Raw genomic sequence first — 17,481 nt, 5'->3', positions numbered from 1 at the left:
TCAGACACTAGAAAGCTTATTATATCTGTGTCATTATCAGGAACGAGCTCTTATAATTAGGTGATCTGGGCTGTAAGTGCCTGTATGATCATAATTGGCCTAATAATAATTCTTTCTGTTAGGACTTTTGTTTAAGCTAAACTAACAAACTCCTGGCTTTGCATGCTGGGTGTGTTTCTCTCACCCCCATAAGTGCAGAAGGTGTTTGGCTGGGCACCCCAGCCTTGAGGAACACACGACAGAGCTGATGATGGCTACAGCAGGACCAGCTTTCTGTTTCAATACAAACCAGAAGGAATTCACTGCAACATTTCTTTACCACAGTCATATGTGAACCTATCAGGAGATAATTTGCCCTTAATTAAGAATCACCAGGAAATTAAGAAAAACAATAATTAACTAATAACGCAAAGCTCATTACCAAAAGGAAACGTGCCCAAATCTCAGTCCTAAAGGCAGAAAGCAATTCCTAAGGAAAACTGACATTAACCTGTTGTACCTTTTCTTTGCAATATTGACAGCAAGGACAGAAATCCATCCACTTGCATGATACAGGTTCCAATTTGCAAGGAAGATAGCACAGAGCACCACCTACAGCACTGAACTCTGAAATCTGAACTGCCATCAGCTCAAGGTTTGATGAAAAGTAGAAAAAATAGCCCATAAAAAGCCATCTATCTGGCACATAAATAACTGGGGCAATTAACTAGGTGGATCTCCTGTATATCTCAGCAGAAGACAGATTTCAAATGTCTGTTCTCCATGTGAAGGTATTTCTGGATAAAGCATTGCCACAGAAAATGGAAAATAAGAGCAGAAGCTTTATCATCTCAAGGTCAATGTAACTGTATGTTTACAAAAGTTTAAAAAGTGCCTCCCTCTCTTTCCCTGCAGCAAACTCAAAGAAACAAGGTACTCAGCAACTAAGAACCATCAAGGAGAGCTGTGAAACCCTTGCCTGCTCTTCCTACTAAGACAAGGAAAGAAAAAGAATGTTATTGTGAGAACTCCCAGCCCTGCAAACGAGCCTCTCACCATCCTCAAGCACCACACAAGCACTGCTAGAGCACTCCACAATTAATGAGTATTTACAGACCCAGATTCTCTGCCTTTGCACAAGATTTACACTATTGAATTGAAACAGGTGTCTTTGCTGGTCTTTAATTTAGCAGGAGCACCCTGTGGGTGATCTCCTTATTTTCCTGGCTGATTCACCAAAGTAGCTGCATTTTTATTTTTATCAACTGCACAATCTTTTTCTTTCTTGAAAGCCTTATGGGTATTTTTAGTGAAGAGCAGAGGAAAATCTTTTCACAAATTTGGGTTAAAATTTCTTTATGTACTTATTTTCCTACAAATGGCTATAGAAATACAGAGACAAATCATGACATTTCCTTCTATCCCACTAAACATTTTGCTTTTTTCTCCACAGGTTAGTTATCTCCCACAGAAATGTAGATGTTTTAGATACCTGTTCCCAGTCTTCACAACATCCCTTAAAGTAGGCTGGGCTCAAATTGTTTCTTCTACTTTAACATTCCCACATTCCTGCTTCAAGATTTTTTATCAAAATGCTGCAGTGCCTCTGGGCTGGGACAGGGAAAAAAAGAAATACCAACCCAGGAAGACACTTATTTTTTTTCTTCCACATACTCTCCTTTTTTTTGCAAAATTGCCACAGAAGATGCTTAGGAAAGGTTTACAAAGGCAGCACTTTTTTCTCTCCTCACATTTTGGATTTATTGTTGGAATTCTTTCTCTCTCAATGCCATCAAAGTGACTCATCCTTTGTGAAAGTCTTGAGTCCATTCATCAAAATGTCATCTCCCAAAACTGTTTCTTGCCTGCTTGTGCAGGATGCAACTGCACAGTCACAGAGAGACTCAAAAAGGCTCAGGGAATTCATCAAGTTCCAGAGCTTAGACAGCTCCTGATCAGAACTTAAAACTACCTCTAACATAAATATACACACATTCAAATGTCTTCCAGTTACAGTAAAAAAGCACAATTCAGCAGAATTTAATCTGAAAGACTGACTATCCTTACCAGAGTGACACAAAACCTCAGCACGGGGAGTGGTGAGAATTGTCTGCAATTAAAGGAAGGCATGAACAAAGAAAGAAAAGCAGGAGACCCACTCACCGTTTCTGGCCCTCACTCAGATTTATTGTACTGCCCAAACTGCCAAACAAAACAGCTTCAAACTCTGCCTGAAAATGGAGCCAGTGGGAAGCAGCTGCCATGGAAAACCTTGCACAGGGCTCACACTGCATCTCATTTCTAATTTGAGACTACTTAGAATGGGCTGCAACCCCCATGGCCCCTTTCACGTTGTCCTGCCTTAACACAGGCACAGAGATCAGCAAAGTCATAGATCACTCCCAGAATAAGGCAGGAGAACAGTTCAGTTTCATCACCCCAAATATTTCTTCTTTCAGGGTCATTTCCCATTTCACCACTCTGCAAAAGCTGCACCTGGACTTGGTAGGAGCTTCCCAAATTTTGAGGAAGCAGGTCCCCAAGTGATCTGCTGGCAGACAACTAAAGCTCATTCTTGATCCCACTGCCCAAATTTGTATTAAAGGAAAGAAACTGCAGGAAAATCACTGCAGATGGAAGTAAAGTAATAGCTACTTAGTTTTAATAAGTTGGTTAAAGTTCTGTAGTGTTTTCTTTCATCACAAAGTCTTATTAATGTATAACACTTTGCTGCATAAATTGGAGTTATGCCTTGAACCTACACCTTCCACTAACGTTTCAGCATTTTTTTCCCCTCTAAAATTTAAGAAGGATAATCAGATACTAGGCAAAAATTTCCATTGTGAAGAAAAAAACCTTCTTTTATATCCACACAAAACATAAGGACTGCTTAAGTAATTTTTGCATAATTTAAAGTACGTCTTGCATTAAAATATCAGTTGTTAAATCCTCAAGCTTTCATTCAATCAGTAAAAAAGGTGAAGTGCAAGAACAAATTCCCTGAAAACCTAAATTTGGCTCTCTGGCTCCCCACCAGAGATTCAGAGCCTTCCCTGAGACACCACCTACACTCAGCTGCACCTGACAGAAGCACAAGGTGAGTCTATTCATCAACCTCATCACGCACATTTAAGTACCCAGCAGCTCTCCCTCCTGAAACCAGAGCTGGTGCTTTCCAGCAGGCAACCACGAGTCTGATCCAACCACAAGTAGCAGCCTCACACCCTTACCAGCAGGTGCATTAGCAGAGCTGTGACTTGCTGCCTTCTTTTAAAATATGTTGTGGAACAAATCCATGTGCTTGCAAGGGGGACGCATCGCCCTGACGCTGCGAACTCTCGCTTCTGCCTGGGGCAGTATCACTAACAATAAATCATCCTGCCTGGAATTCCTGCTGACCTTCAAGACACCAGCTGGTGCCCTGTGCACAGCACATCTGCAATCTGTGTCCACATTCCTGCTTAGTGCCGGTGCCTCTCCCACTTCCACCCTGGAAGAATTTTCCAAATTACAGAAGAGCCTAATGACTCTGTCTGCCATCAGCAAATGGCCAATAGGATGTTTTTTTTCTGAACATTCAGAAAAGACCTAGTCATGATACTTTTTATATCCATTCACATTTAAAACTTTACAAAAAAAATAAAATAAAATAGTTGACCCTTCCTCGCCTGTGCAGCTCCTCACCTGTTTCTGATCTCTCATAATGATCCCCTGAATTTGGTATGTGATGGGAAAGTCTTTCACTTCTCAATCTGAATCCTGAAAGGAATGGGAGAGCCTGGGGTCATATTTTCTAAGACCTGCTGTTTCTGGTCCTGGAAATTTGGGAAGCCAGAGTTGGCAGCTTGGTTTTGCAGGCTCAGTCCAACGAGAATGTAAAAAGTAAACTCTAATTACTACTGATTTTCATAGTTCTGCCTTTCACTCTTGAGGATCCTAAACATAGTTAAACTATTAATTATACCCTCTTAACACAGTCAAGGTACTGAAGAGCAATAGTTTATTGGCCTCTCTTAGTTACTGTGTGATCCCCACATTATTGTAACTTCACCATTTTCCAGGGTACCGGAGAGCGTGTTAGAGAAGTCATCAGAAGAACAAAACCCTCCATCAAAACACATCAAATGTCCCAAATAATATTCTGCTACTACACTTTTAGAAGGTGGAAGGAGAAGCATTGCCTTTTAAAAGCATTGCCTTGTGCTCTCGTCAGTGTGATCTGATTAGTGCTGTTCATCTGCTGACATGTAACCCACATGCAGAAACCAGTGATTTCTGGTGGCTCAAGGACTCAAACACAGACAGCAGCATTTTTCCTTACCCAAAACCTGTAATTCCAATAACAATCAATTCTACAGTGTTACAGTGGGGGGTTTTATTCTTGTCCAGGCACCAGGGCTGAGGAGTACACTGTACTACCAATGGAACATGACTGCTCTGGGCTCAGACAGTGGCAGCTCGCTGACAGTGCACACCAATTACACCAAACAGCGAGGATGGGAAGAGAAAAAGCCACTGTCACCAGCTGAAGCTTCAGGGGGGATTCATGTAAGGTAATCTAAATACCTGCCTGGATTTTGGCCAGTGCACAGCTGGAGCTCCAGCCCTCTCTCCTCGGCAAGCAGCCTGGGAACTGCAATTACCACGGTGTCAAGGTCTTGGGTTTATATCTCTAAGGCAGCAACTTCATCAGCACAATTATATTGCTCCAGTGCCAGCTCCAAGGAAAATGTGCCACCAGTCTCAGCACCACCATGTCCTGGAGCACATAAATGTTAATTAGCAGCCTTTTTTTAGAAATTATGAAATGCTCTAGTCCTGCACAGTGTGAGATTTGATGAGATTAGAGCACTGGGTGGTACAGCTAATAAATCAGTTTACTGTACAACCTCATTTCTTTAATGAAGAGCAAATACCTGAACCTTAGTAAAGCAAGAGTCCCAGGTGTACACTTGCTAACCAAAGTGCTGGATTTAATTTTTTTTTGCATTCCTCTAGAACAGGGAGCACTGACCTACTGCTTGTCATTAGAGAACGCTCTCCTGTCAGGGGTCAGCGCTAAGCGCAAACTTTGATGTCAGAATTAAAAAACATAGAAGAGATGAGTGGCAAGGCCATTATGGGAGAATAACTAGCATAGTTTTCATTAGGGAATAACTTTTAAAAGCTGACAAGAGCTGTCAAGGTGTCAGGCCTGGAGAAGAGCCAGCACAATTAACATACCCCAGGCTTCAATCTATTAGACGGGGAGAAAGCAGGATTTATTTTGGACAATTACAAGTTAATAAATGGAAGCGTCAGCTCCTCTGTAGAGCACCCATTAAAGCCTACTAAAGGTCAAAACCTCTTACAGTTCCTGTCATGGTAGGCAACACACTACTATTATTTTATATTTCAAGCAATTTTACTGTCAATGACAGCAGTTACAAATGTGCAAGAAAATATTTTCCTTAGCAGTATACCAGGCACTTTACTCCACAGAAATCATCTGTGCTCCCAAAAGTGACTAATATTTCAAGTTTTTTTATTGTGAGCTTGGTGGGGTTTATTTATTTATTATTTTTCCAAACTGCACATGCATGAATGAGAGTCTCAGCGGGGGATGCCACCCCAGCTCCTTACATCCTCCAGCCACACAAAATCTGGGGAGTGACAGGCACTTACCCAGGGCAGCTGTTGCAGGCCTGCAGCCACTCCCCACAGGAGGTGAGCTCTCCCCTCCACAAACACGAAGGCAGGCAGGGCACTGCTCCCTCCCTCTCCAGCTCTCCTTGTTCCCCTTTCTCCAGCTCCCCATCAAATCCAGACCTGGCACAGCATGCACAGCCAGTCACTTGCTTGTGTGGGGCTCACCCCAAGAGTCAACTGAGCTTGGAAAATGCTTTTGCTTTTCTTTACTTCCACTTGAAAAAAAACTAAAAAAAAAAAACTTAAAAAATTTAAAAATCAGAGCAAGAACTGGCTTTGCTTCACCTGCAGAAATTGCCGACGATCTGCAGTGGACCAAGGAAAGAGGGACACCGCTTGAACCGTGTTATTCTCTGTCGCCTTGTTAACAATAAATAACAGGCCAAGTGTCTCCAGGTCAGATGGCAGCTGGAGATGTTTGCAAAGGAGCCCATCCTGCGTGTGCCTACCCATATGGGAAGGCACAGCAGCTCCTGTGGAGCAGGGGATCCCCAGCACTCAATGAGCAGCCAGTGAAGCTGTTCTCCAACAGGGACACACACACAGATTTTTACACTTGTCTTGTGCTGAGGCAATAAGGACCTTTCAGACCCAGCACTTTTTTAATACACAGTATTTTCTCTACTGCTTAAGGAAAATGATACAGCACTATTTTTGCCTTGTTGATCTTCCTGTTAATGGAGGCAGAGATGAGTCATTAGCTACTCTGGCTTCCCTTTGTTCACAGCCAGGCAGGTGGGCAGAGCCAAAGCAAGATACTCCAGCAGCGTTTGGAAAGAAAATCTGCCACCCACAGAGTCATTGGGAAAAGACTAGCTGTCATTTAAGACAATATCTAGCATTATTTAAGTCAAACTCTCACATGATCATCATCATCCTAAGCCATTTTAAGGCTGCCCAGCTCCCAGCATTACAAATCCTAGTGCGCATTGTAATGAAAGCTTAGCTTGGACATTCTCTCCTCCCAACTCTGATTTTGATTTTTTAAATTTAGGAAAAAAGTAAAAGGATCCTAAAATAGTCTCAGGTATATAACATATAATATATAACAGGTATATAATATATAATATATAACATATTCCTTGAAGGAATTTTGGCAGAGCATGGATGGATATCTGATTCTGGTCTGACCTACTTTTAAGCATCTGATCATAAAAAATCTCCTTGTAAATATTCCCTGTAGAGAACTTCTTTTAGCTGTTAATCCCCCAGTGATTTCACCTGCCCCTCAGAGACTTTTTTTCTCTTTGAGATCCCAGCTGAACTCAGTTATCCTGGGTCTGGCCACTTGCAGGTGCTGGTCACAAGGAGTAAGTCAGAGGAGAGCTCCCACTGTGCCACGCGAGCACCAAGTGTCAGTGACAAGGTGTCAGCCTTGCAGGCAAAGCAGATGTGAGACAGGCTGGGACTCAAACAAGTTCTCATTCAGTGAGCACATAAAGCTCACACCTAGGCTATAAAATTTACCTTAGATGATGTTTTTAATGTATTTCTCATTATACAATCCATAATTTTTAACCAACCCTATACATTAGGCCGATGCAAAGAAAAGTGCACTAATTGGGTATTCCTTAGAAATGCAAAACTGTGGGCAGAAAGGAGGGAGGAAAATGAAAAAAAAAAACTGCATCAGCAGCATGTGTTGTACTCTCATCTAAACAAAGGGAAAAAGAAGGATTCATTAAGCAAGAAATGAGTCTTGAAATGGCACAGAAGAAAAGTCTCCTGCTGGGGCTGAGAAGTGGGGCTGTAAAGAGAGATGAGAGAGAAGGAGAGGTGGCAGCAGGCTCTGTCTGACAGAACAGAAGAAAGAGAACCATTCCTAATAGCTTAAGGCTTACTTAGCAAAGGCAGTGAAAACTAAGGGTGACTTTCATAAGCACCATTTTAATGCTTCATTCCCTTTCTTTACTTTTTTTTCTAATTTTTCCCCTTTGTGAGTGTTAAGAAAGTCTGCAATGATCCCTAACCTCCAGTGCTGCTGTAACCCTTCTCTGCCATCCAATCTCTGGCAGTCTCTTGCTTTGTTTCCAGCTCTCATTATCAGCAATTTGTAAGAAGCAGATATGTTGCTCTGTAGTTATAAATCATGTAGCACAATGAGATCCTGTACCAGATGTGGCATACAGATGACAGTGCAAACACTTAACAGCTATTAAAAAAAATTAAAATTGAAATAAATAGTTTAAAATAAAAATTAAAACAAATCAGCATTTTAAAAGTTTGAGGTTTTTCATTAAATAATTGTTTTCAATTTTGTTGAATTTCAGTGTGGAAAAGGGAAGGTGAGGGCTTACTTGTGTCCTCCCTTACTTGTGTCTCCTCCCTTGTTATCATTATGTGTACCAAGACTGCACACCAAGACAACAGCAGTAAGTGCCATCAGAGAAGCCAGGCATTTAAAAGTAGTTACATTAATCATGAATGAACTTGAATTAATGTGATTTATAATTTATATTACAGTATACCATGCGTCTCTTGCCAGTTCTAATTTAAAAAAAGATGCAACATACTGTTGGAACAGACAAATTCAAGGAAAGAAGGATTTATGCAAGAGGGAGGTGTGCAGTGCTTGTATGTATATGGTCTTCTGCAGACTGAATGCCTTAATTTTTGTTTTTATTTTTAAAATCATTCAACCAAAAGACACCCACACTTTCAATCCTGTGATGCTGAGCCACTCCTCTGCCACACATGGAGATTTTGGAAGAAACTGAGAAGTCCTTTACATAATCATCCAGGTTTATCACAAGGATGTTTGTCAAGAACAAGACTGGGTGAAACAGAGAGAGAACCAGGAGGTATGTCTGGAAAAGGTGTGGAAGATGAAGGAAAAGCCTCAGCCAATCCAAAATACAAACAGGACAAGGCAGGGCCACATTTCTAACTTTCCTTTTCATTGACTCTTGAAATGTTCTCCAGCCATGGCTACTGCCTGTCTGCCAGCTGTGGACAAAACAGACACACTCCTGCCCACCTCACCTGTCCCTCCAAATGCTCACCTTGCTTAGGCCTGTCTTTCATTCCTTTGCAGCATGAGAGTGAAAAAAGCTTAAATTTAGAAGCTACTCAGACCTTTCCTAGAGCTGCAGTTGTAGCACTAATTAAAAACCCAGACTGAAACAACAGCCAAGCAGCAGAGGCTCTGCAGCCATTGACTGCATGGGGGAAAAGAGAAGAAAAACGCGAGTTCATGTTTCAGCCTCCACTGAACAATCCTAGAGTGGCTTAGAAACTTGAATTACTGTTTCTAGAGCAGCAGTGCTGTGCCTAGTAAAACCCCAGTGCTCCTGCCTGCCCAAGGCTCACAGCCTTTCCTGCAGAGGACCACGAGGAGCTCACCCCTGGCCCCGAGTCCCGCTGTCCCAGCTGCAGCACCAGCAGCACTGGTGCTCTCCCACTTCCATGTCGTTTGTTTGCCTTGTCACATCTCCTCGCAAAAGGCAGCACTGATTGCAAGGCTAAGTTTCATCAACAGGTCAGAGCTGCCACTAAAAAAAGAACAAGCTTTTTTTGCACTGAATGGAGGGTTGATTTTGCAAGGATCAGCAAAGACTGCAGTAGTTACCCTAAGAATGACTGTGGTCTGCGCTGAAAAGGTTGCTCAGATCTTCCCAAAGGGGAATGAGCTCTCACATGGAAACCAGCATGTACAAACTGCAGGGCATGAAGTAGAATACCAGCAGAGCTCCCAGAGGGCAAAAAAAAATACCCTGAAACTCTTTTTTTGGTGGCAAATTGGAAACTTCAAGGTGGCTTTTGCAGGATCAGGCATAGAGTAGTAACCACTGACATACACCACTTAATTGTTTCAGCAGATTAGATCATCTTGTAAGAAATTGTTCACCTTGAGGGGTCAGAATTTAATATACTACTAGGAATGTATTAGCTTTGCCTTCACTTTCTTTTTGATCACTTAACAGCTCAAAACCGTGGAGTAACAAAATGCTTTTCATATTATTCATTACTTACAGTTAATCTACAATCTGCTTGATTACTTGCAGGACAGCAGTGGAACTGCATGTAGAATTTCTGAAAACTGTAGAAAAGGTATTCTGCTGATTGGTTGGAATTTTGCAGCCATAATGAAGTTTAAATTAACTGTGGAAGACTGACTCTGTTGAAGCATAAAGGGAAATAAAAAGCAGTATTTTTCTTGTAGGTAATTGCTTAGCTGATCTATTGCATGATACAACTGAGTGATAAGTAAACCATCATCTGATCTCCATGCTTGTACAAGTTTTTATATAATTTCTCCCCATCAAAACACTGTATGTCAAAAGATGCATTACAATTGCAATATGAACTCCGAATAATGAAATAAAAAATAAAAAACTGTATTTTTTTTCCTATATTTAAGTCCTAATTATTGTGTCCATTCTTATCTTTTATGATGAACAGAAAAAAAGTACTTTCTTTTGCAATAGTGCTGGACAAACAGCAGAAACCTGATAGATCCTGATATGGTAAAGCAAAGTTTAAAAATCAGCCCCAAGTTCGGCTAACTTGCATGAAGAAATTATTATGAACTGATTTAAAAAGACAAAATTGGACTGAAATATATGATTAGAGTTTTAAATAAAAGCATGGACCCCACAGCAGTGCAAACACGCGCCAGGGAAAGGAACATTCAGGATGTATGGAACAAACAATGTTTATTCCTGTCCCTTACTCCTCCCTCCCTCCCTGCTGCTTTGCATTGGTGCTGTAATTTTTTCCCCTCATTGAAGTGACAATCTAGATTTGGAAAATAAATGAGCAATGTGCAGTTGAAAAAAAACTGTAAATTTTTCGCATGGAAATTTAATGTTAGAGATTTATCAGGTTATCAGGCTGATCTGGATATTGAAAAGGACAGAAATGAGAAGGCTGCAATAATTCAAAACCAGAAAAAAAAAATAAAGAACTAAGATAAATACTAAGTTTCTTATCTGAGGAAGGGTTGCCACGGGGTAAGGCTCCTTCTGCAGTAAAAAACAGGCTCCTCATGGAATCAGTTGTGTCAGTGCATGGGGTTAATATTCTGTTTGCAGGCTATTAGTGGGACAGATGGGGTATCTACTCCTCTACTGTAATTGTGTTTGCCCTGAAAACACTTCTTCAGGAAAAAAAAAAAAGTCAATTAGTTAATCAAACATTATTACAGAATCGAATTTCCCAAACATGAAAACAGAAAAAGTTACACAGTATCTTTTCTGTTGTAATTACTGTGGCAGGGACATCGTGATATGTCTTTTTTTTTTTTTGGTAATGAGAAAACAGAACACTCATTGGCAACAAAATTGGATTTTGCTGGATGAATACTTTACTCAAAAGTATCCTCATCTAACCCGTCAGTACAAGTTTGGAGGTAAAAAATGCCTAACTACTCTGTTACACTGATACCCATCAAGAAGCCAAGTGCTGGGATTAAATTTTATAGGTAAAATTAAACAAAAAAAAAAATGGAAGGAAAACAAGTGTACAAGTGTTTTCTTTCATCCAGGAAATAGTGTGAGAAGTTTCTCCCTAAATATACTGAAATATTCAAAAAGAACAAACTTATCTATTTAATTTTAAAATGCATTCTATAAAGTGGAATAAAGACCCCCCCCATGTGCTCTGGACACATCCCATATCCCAGAGGAATGGGATCCTCAGTCTGCCTCCCTCCTTCGGGGCCCAGGGGGCTCCTGTCATGTTGGCACTTCTGCCTTTCTCTTCACAGCAACAGCAGAAGGCTTTTTGTTTGTTTTCATTATTTAAAGGAGTTGGAAAAGGAAGCATCAAGTCCATCACAAAGCTCAGCTCCAGTGCTCCCAGCAGCACTGAGCTATAATTAATGGACCTGGTGATGACCCTTATCAGCATTAATGCCAGCACAAGTGCTTAAAACTTAAAAGGAAGCTTTACACTAAAAAATAAACTCAAATACCCAAAGAACCACCAATCCAACCACTAAAGATCATTAAATAATGCAATCTTAATTTAAAAAAACAAAAACAAAACAAAAACCAACAAACCAACCTGAAATAGAGTGATAGAGCAGAGCATATTAGGGAGAGGAGGGGCTCATTTCATGGTTGCATGTGCATTACAAAAACATCTATGTATATGGATGCACAGCTGAACATTTGTTTGTGTTCCCTTAATATTTAAAAAGGCTACAAAGATGAGTGTGTTTTCCTGAGGGAAAAAAAAGAAATACAGAGAGACATGCCAAGTTACATTCTGGGAAAGCAATAACAATAAGCAAGGACTACACAAGATCGATTCAAACACAAATGTTTGAATTTCTTCTATGCTTGGGTGGTTGTGACTGCCTGCCCACAAGGACACACCAAGATGCAGCTCTCTAACATGAGAAACATGATAAAGAAAGGGAAGGAATACAAAATTTCTTCATTCCAGAAACTTCAGCTGCAAAAAACCTGACTCTGCTATATTAAAAATAATAAGTCACTTAGCCTCAAAGAAAAGAAAAATAGAAAGAAGATAAATACTGGAATGCATTGCAAATAATTATATTCACTTGCAAGGAATGAAAAAAAAAAAAAGCCACTGAAAGTGCCTCCTTGCAGAAATGCAGCCACCCTGCACCTGCCCTTCCTCACTGTCCCTGCAGAAATGCAGCCACCCCTCAGTCATGCAAGGCACTTCCCTGATCCAACAGCAGCAGAGTTATTTAATGAAATCTCCTGTTTGTGAACATGCCTTAAATCTGACACACAACGCATCGCTTTTTGTTCATGAAGCAAATCTTCAGAAAATTCCTGAAACTCTTCAGTTTTTATTCTGTACCACACCAAAGCTCTGGGCGTACTGCTCTAGAAGACAACAGGGGTATTTTAGAATTGTTATTTCCACATTTCAAAAATTGCATACAACACGTTGCCTCTGGCTCAGTCCAACTCCCAAAGCCCCAGGGGAATCCAACCTGCAAAAAGCAGGCCTGAAAAAAGACAGCATAAAACACTGCTGGCTGTCAGTGAAGAGTTCATTTCCATCACTGTAGCACTCTCCCAGCACTTGGCCATTCCCCTGCACAGAGACACAAACTCCTGGGCTGTGCCAGGAGCTGCAGATGCACTGCAGGGCACCCTCTGCAGGTGCCAGCCAAGCAGGAGATGGGGATTTTCTTTTTCAGGGGGAATAACTCTGCAATGAGAGCTTTTAAAAAGAGCTGTAATGATGACTACGAGGATTCGTTTCTTTGTTTTCAAATTGCAGGCTCAAACAACTGCTAACATCCAATTATCTTTGCTGGGAATAGTGGCATCCCAAATGTGCCATATTGCTTTTAATTTATACCTTACATACCTTGTAACTCATAGGAGACCCAGATTTACTAAAAGGATGGGGGTTATATTATTGCTATGTCTAATCACACCTTTCCACTTCCAAAGTTCTTGTTCTCCACCCATATTCCATAAAATACTTATTCAAACACATTAAAATTATTCAAGTTTGGACTTTTGACTGACTAGAGATTAAAATTCTCTACTGTGAATAGAGATTATCTCCAGCTTATTTGGCACTGATGTCAAAAAAATGTGCAAAGAAAAAGATGTAAAGAGAGGAGAAAAATGTGGACAGGAGAAATCTGTGTCTGGAACAGGGAAAGGGGACAACTACTAATTTAGTCTTCCTGCATAATTTGTGCATTATTCTCTGCATACAATTTTAAATACATTTGTAGAGCACAGAGATCATTTTCACCCAGAGAGAAACAGTTTGAGAAATGACCTAAGGTTCTGTGGGGGAAAATTCCTGCTTATAATTTACTTAATTGATTGTATTTTCATCTGTAGATGCAAACACATTAGGGCTATTTATTTTTCATCACAGCTTTTGCTGTTATTGTTGTTGTTTGCTATTTGCAAGAGTCCTCCTGGGAGGGCAAAGAACACCAAGCTCGAGCGTGCTGCCGTGGTATTGGGGGATTAATCAGAAGTTCTGGGATGGAGACTTTCAAACCCTCTTTATGCCTTTATTTCAAACCCTTTTTATGCCTGTAGTGACAAAAGTCTCTGGAGGAATGGCTGGCACAGGGGACTGAGCTGTGTGGTCCAGATTTCTTCCCCAGGACAGCACAGGTCACCAAGCCCAAGCAGGAACGACAGGAAGGTCACTCAGAGCCTCAGAGTTTAATGCTCAGCTGCATTTATCAAACCCTCAGCGTCTCAAGGAGTGCAGGCAGGGGTTTCCAGCACTTCAGAGCTCCTTCCAGAGATGGAGGAGATGCTGCATAGAGCCATACATATGTTTTAAAGCGCTGGCATGGGTCTCAAATCCCACATTCTGTGGGTTTAGACCAGCAAATAGCAACTCCCTCATTACTATATTGAATAACAGCAGTTCTGCCTCAGTTACTCATCTCTCTGTATTGAGCTCAGAACAATCCTGCTTTTAAAGACACCACCATTTTATTTTCTTAGGAGTGTTTTTTCATTGTCTGAGCCTTCAAAGCAAAGCAGAGAGTACATTTTTCTCTATTACCACTGACTGCTTGCAAGTTGCTGTTCCTGGAGTATTTCATAAAGGCTGCAGATATGCTCTCCAAACAATACTGTAAAAGCCAAGAACAGGAAAGCACTAACAGAGGCAGTGGGGCTCTTGAGACACTAAACTCCTTCAGGTCCTAGGAAATAAAACTGGCTTTACCCTAGTCCTGTGCTTTCTTTCTGGACTGCTCAGAAGGTGCTCATACTGTCTCAAAGTGGGTGTTCAGAAGCTGTTAAGACACAACAAATCAAAACACAACCAACACTGACAGCACAGGGCCTCCCAGCCAATGGAGGAAACCCACATAACAAATCTTCTGGTTTAAATCCTGTAAATTTTGTGTGCTAGCAACATTTGACTGGATGGAAAGAAATTCTTCTATAATAGAACTGAGGTACAGGACCTGTCAGGAACATTTTCTCTGCCAAACTCTCCCATGGCTTAGATGGTGTGATAACAGACTACACAATTAGGATTAAAAATGGCTTTTCAGAAAAGCTGGGGTGAAGTCAGGTTTAGGCAGAGCTTTCATCCATTTGATCATACACAAACCACTCCTTAGTGCTGGGATCACTGAAACCAAAGTGGCTGCACACGCTTACAACTCTTCTTGGCTAGTGGGAAACTCTTTGTACTAAGTACTTCCCTTACCTGTCCATTACTGTAGAAAGGCGTGATAGAAGAAAAAAAAATAGAAAAGGAAAAATATGAAGCAGAATCCAAAGGCAAATTACTAGTTCCTCTCACCTCTACTGAACTGCTGGAAAACTTCTGCCATCGACATAGGAAGTCTCAGGACAAAATCAGAGCATTCAACAGCAGCACCTGCTCGTGTCTCCAGCAAGCTCATTAAAACTCCCCAAAAAAAGCATTTGGTGTGAAGTTCTTGAAAACAGAGCAAATCAGAGTGAGCCTGTGCTGCAGCATATGCTTTTACACCCAGAAGATGGGAAGAGGAATGTTTTTTCTCCATAGCACTAATAGAAGCCACCACAAAAAACATATTCCAGGAGAATTAAACTCAATGTTTTATCTCAGGAATCAAGAGTTTTATTTGTCAGTAACATCTGTGAAAATTTTTACTTTGGCCAAATAAGCATCCGTACCATTTTTTCTACTTGAAAACTGCATTTTTTTAAAATTTCCTAGCAGGGAGATTAGACTTGTGAATGTTGAACAGAGGAAGGAGATGGCTTCCTGTGTTTCACCAAACACATCCACAGAGCCACATGCAGACACAGACACACAGACCCCCTGCAGAAAAGATGGAGAGGCAGGATCTGCCATGCTCCACCAGAGGCTGGTGCAGTGCCCACCCTCTCCTGCCCAAAGCCATGAGAAAACAAGAATTACCATGTGAAACACTGGGAAAAAAGTTCCTGTTCGATCTCACACCTGACCTCAGCTTCAAAATCAATTTTTCATCAATACTGAATAGAGGAACAAGGACTGCAGCCTTCAGATTCTCATTATTTCAAAGTGCTTCACAGCACTAAAAAATTAATAAATATAAATCCTAAGTGAGGTCAAGTGGGGAAGACTCTGTCCATAGCTTCTCTTTTCCTGCCATCCATCAATGGCGTGCTGCTGTGTGAATAAAACACCTGAAGAACCAGTTCCAGCTGTACTTTAACTAAAAATCACAATAAACAGCTGCAGGATGCAATGAAGCTACCTGCTAACTTATTTTGTAATAGATGTATCTTTCCCTCCAGCTTCTCACAGATTGCTGTTGCTGCTGAGGTCCACATCTTCCCAGTTCTCCAGACTAAATCTAACACTCACACTGGCAGTGTAAATTATGGGCTAAATAAAAACACTAGTGAGAGAGAGAAAAAAAAGTTTTAAGGACTAGTGCTAAAGAAAAGGAAATCATCATTCTATATAATACAGATATAAAACATGCAGTAGCTTATCTATGTTCACCCTGAGCAGAATAACAGGAAAAGGGGATATTCAATTAGAATAAAAGCAATCAATCCAGATACACAACCACATGATTTCACCAGATTAAAAAAAAAAAAAAAAGAAAAGAAAAAGAAAGAAAAGGCACAGAATAATTACCAGCTGAGTGGCCTATGTAGGAATTTTCTGTACAGTTATTACATATCTTTACACTATCATTACATATCACTTCAGGGGAGTCAAGATGCATCGTCTTTCCTTTTGAATTAAATAGATTTAACCTCTCTGCAGATCAGAATGTTGCCCTGGGATGCATTGCCTCTCTCATTCTGTGGAAGCACTGCTTTTATCTCACCAAAGTAAGACACACAGCTTGGAGGTAAAGTGATTCAATGTGGTGATAGAAACCTAAATACTGATGCTTTAAAGCTAACACACAGACACTTTTCACTGACACACTTTTTTTTGATACAGTGCACTGAAATAAAATCATAGCTCATTTCAGAACTGTACCTGCACTAATTTCAGTAGTCATAGCCTGTTTCACAACTGTATCTGCACGAAAAAAGAGTTTATCCAAAGAGTATGTCAAGTTTCTTATGCACATCTATTGCAATAAATGTTTCCCAGTAAATCACATCTGAAATATACCACAGCATTCATGTGAAAAATTAAACTGGTAAGAAAGAAATTATACGTTTACAATTTTAATAATATTATTCATTATTATTCACCATTCCCTTCTCCTCTTCAATGTCAAACTGTTCAAATTTCTCTTTCTTCCCACTTCAGAATTTTCTGACAGTAAAATCTCCATGGTAAGATTTGTTTGCAAGAAAACAGTGCATTTTGCTTCCCAGAATCTGCAGTTGAGGACAACTCAACTGTGATTTCTTAAGGACATCTTATTTCATTATTCGATCTGAAACCAAGTTGAAGTAGTGAGCAGATTTCTCTTACCTGTTTGTGAGCGTGATCATAAGAGTTAATGTGATTGTCAAACTCCTGGTGTTTATAGTACTGCTTGTCACAGAGTTCACAGTAGAAGTTGGCTTTAAGATCTTCCAGAGCTTTTGCTATCGTGTTTTTCTTTTCAGCATAATCCTGGAGGGGGGCAGGAAAAAGTAATTTTAGTTTTGCCTTTGATGCTGTGAATGGATTTTGTTCTCTGCAGTTAATCATATTTGTAAACATTTACACACCTCTGTAACTAAAAGCCTTCCCATATTTGCTGTGTTACACTGCACATATTTGCTGGATCTGCTGTGAGGATGAAGATTTGCACACTTCAGTTTGCTATACAGTTGCCAGCTCCCCTTCAGGGCTCTGTCAGAAGCTAGAAGGATTTCCCTGGCCTCTATTTAAATACAAATATTTATCATGCTGAAAGCTGTTTTCAAGTTCATTTTGATCCAAGCCTCGCTC

At 40.5% G+C, this 17,481-nt stretch overlaps 1 protein-coding gene across 2 annotated transcripts in view; it reads right to left on the bottom strand.

Annotated features, from left to right (window-relative positions):
* ZNF804A (zinc finger protein 804A) overlaps nt 1-17,481 on the bottom strand; it is a 225,826-nt gene that overhangs the window by 97,785 nt on the left and 110,560 nt on the right. For both annotated transcript variants that reach the window (XM_064433769.1, XM_064433768.1), the window contains exon 2: nt 17,017-17,160. In XM_064433769.1, coding sequence (XP_064289839.1) covers nt 17,017-17,160 — 144 coding nt within the window. The remainder of the gene's footprint in view (nt 1-17,016; nt 17,161-17,481) is intronic.

This window comes from Passer domesticus, chromosome 10 (assembly GCF_036417665.1).
Source record: "Passer domesticus isolate bPasDom1 chromosome 10, bPasDom1.hap1, whole genome shotgun sequence".
Classification (NCBI taxonomy): Eukaryota; Metazoa; Chordata; class Aves; order Passeriformes; family Passeridae; genus Passer; species Passer domesticus.
Note: the sequence above shows the minus strand (reverse complement) of the source record. Positions and strands in the feature narration are given on the sequence as shown.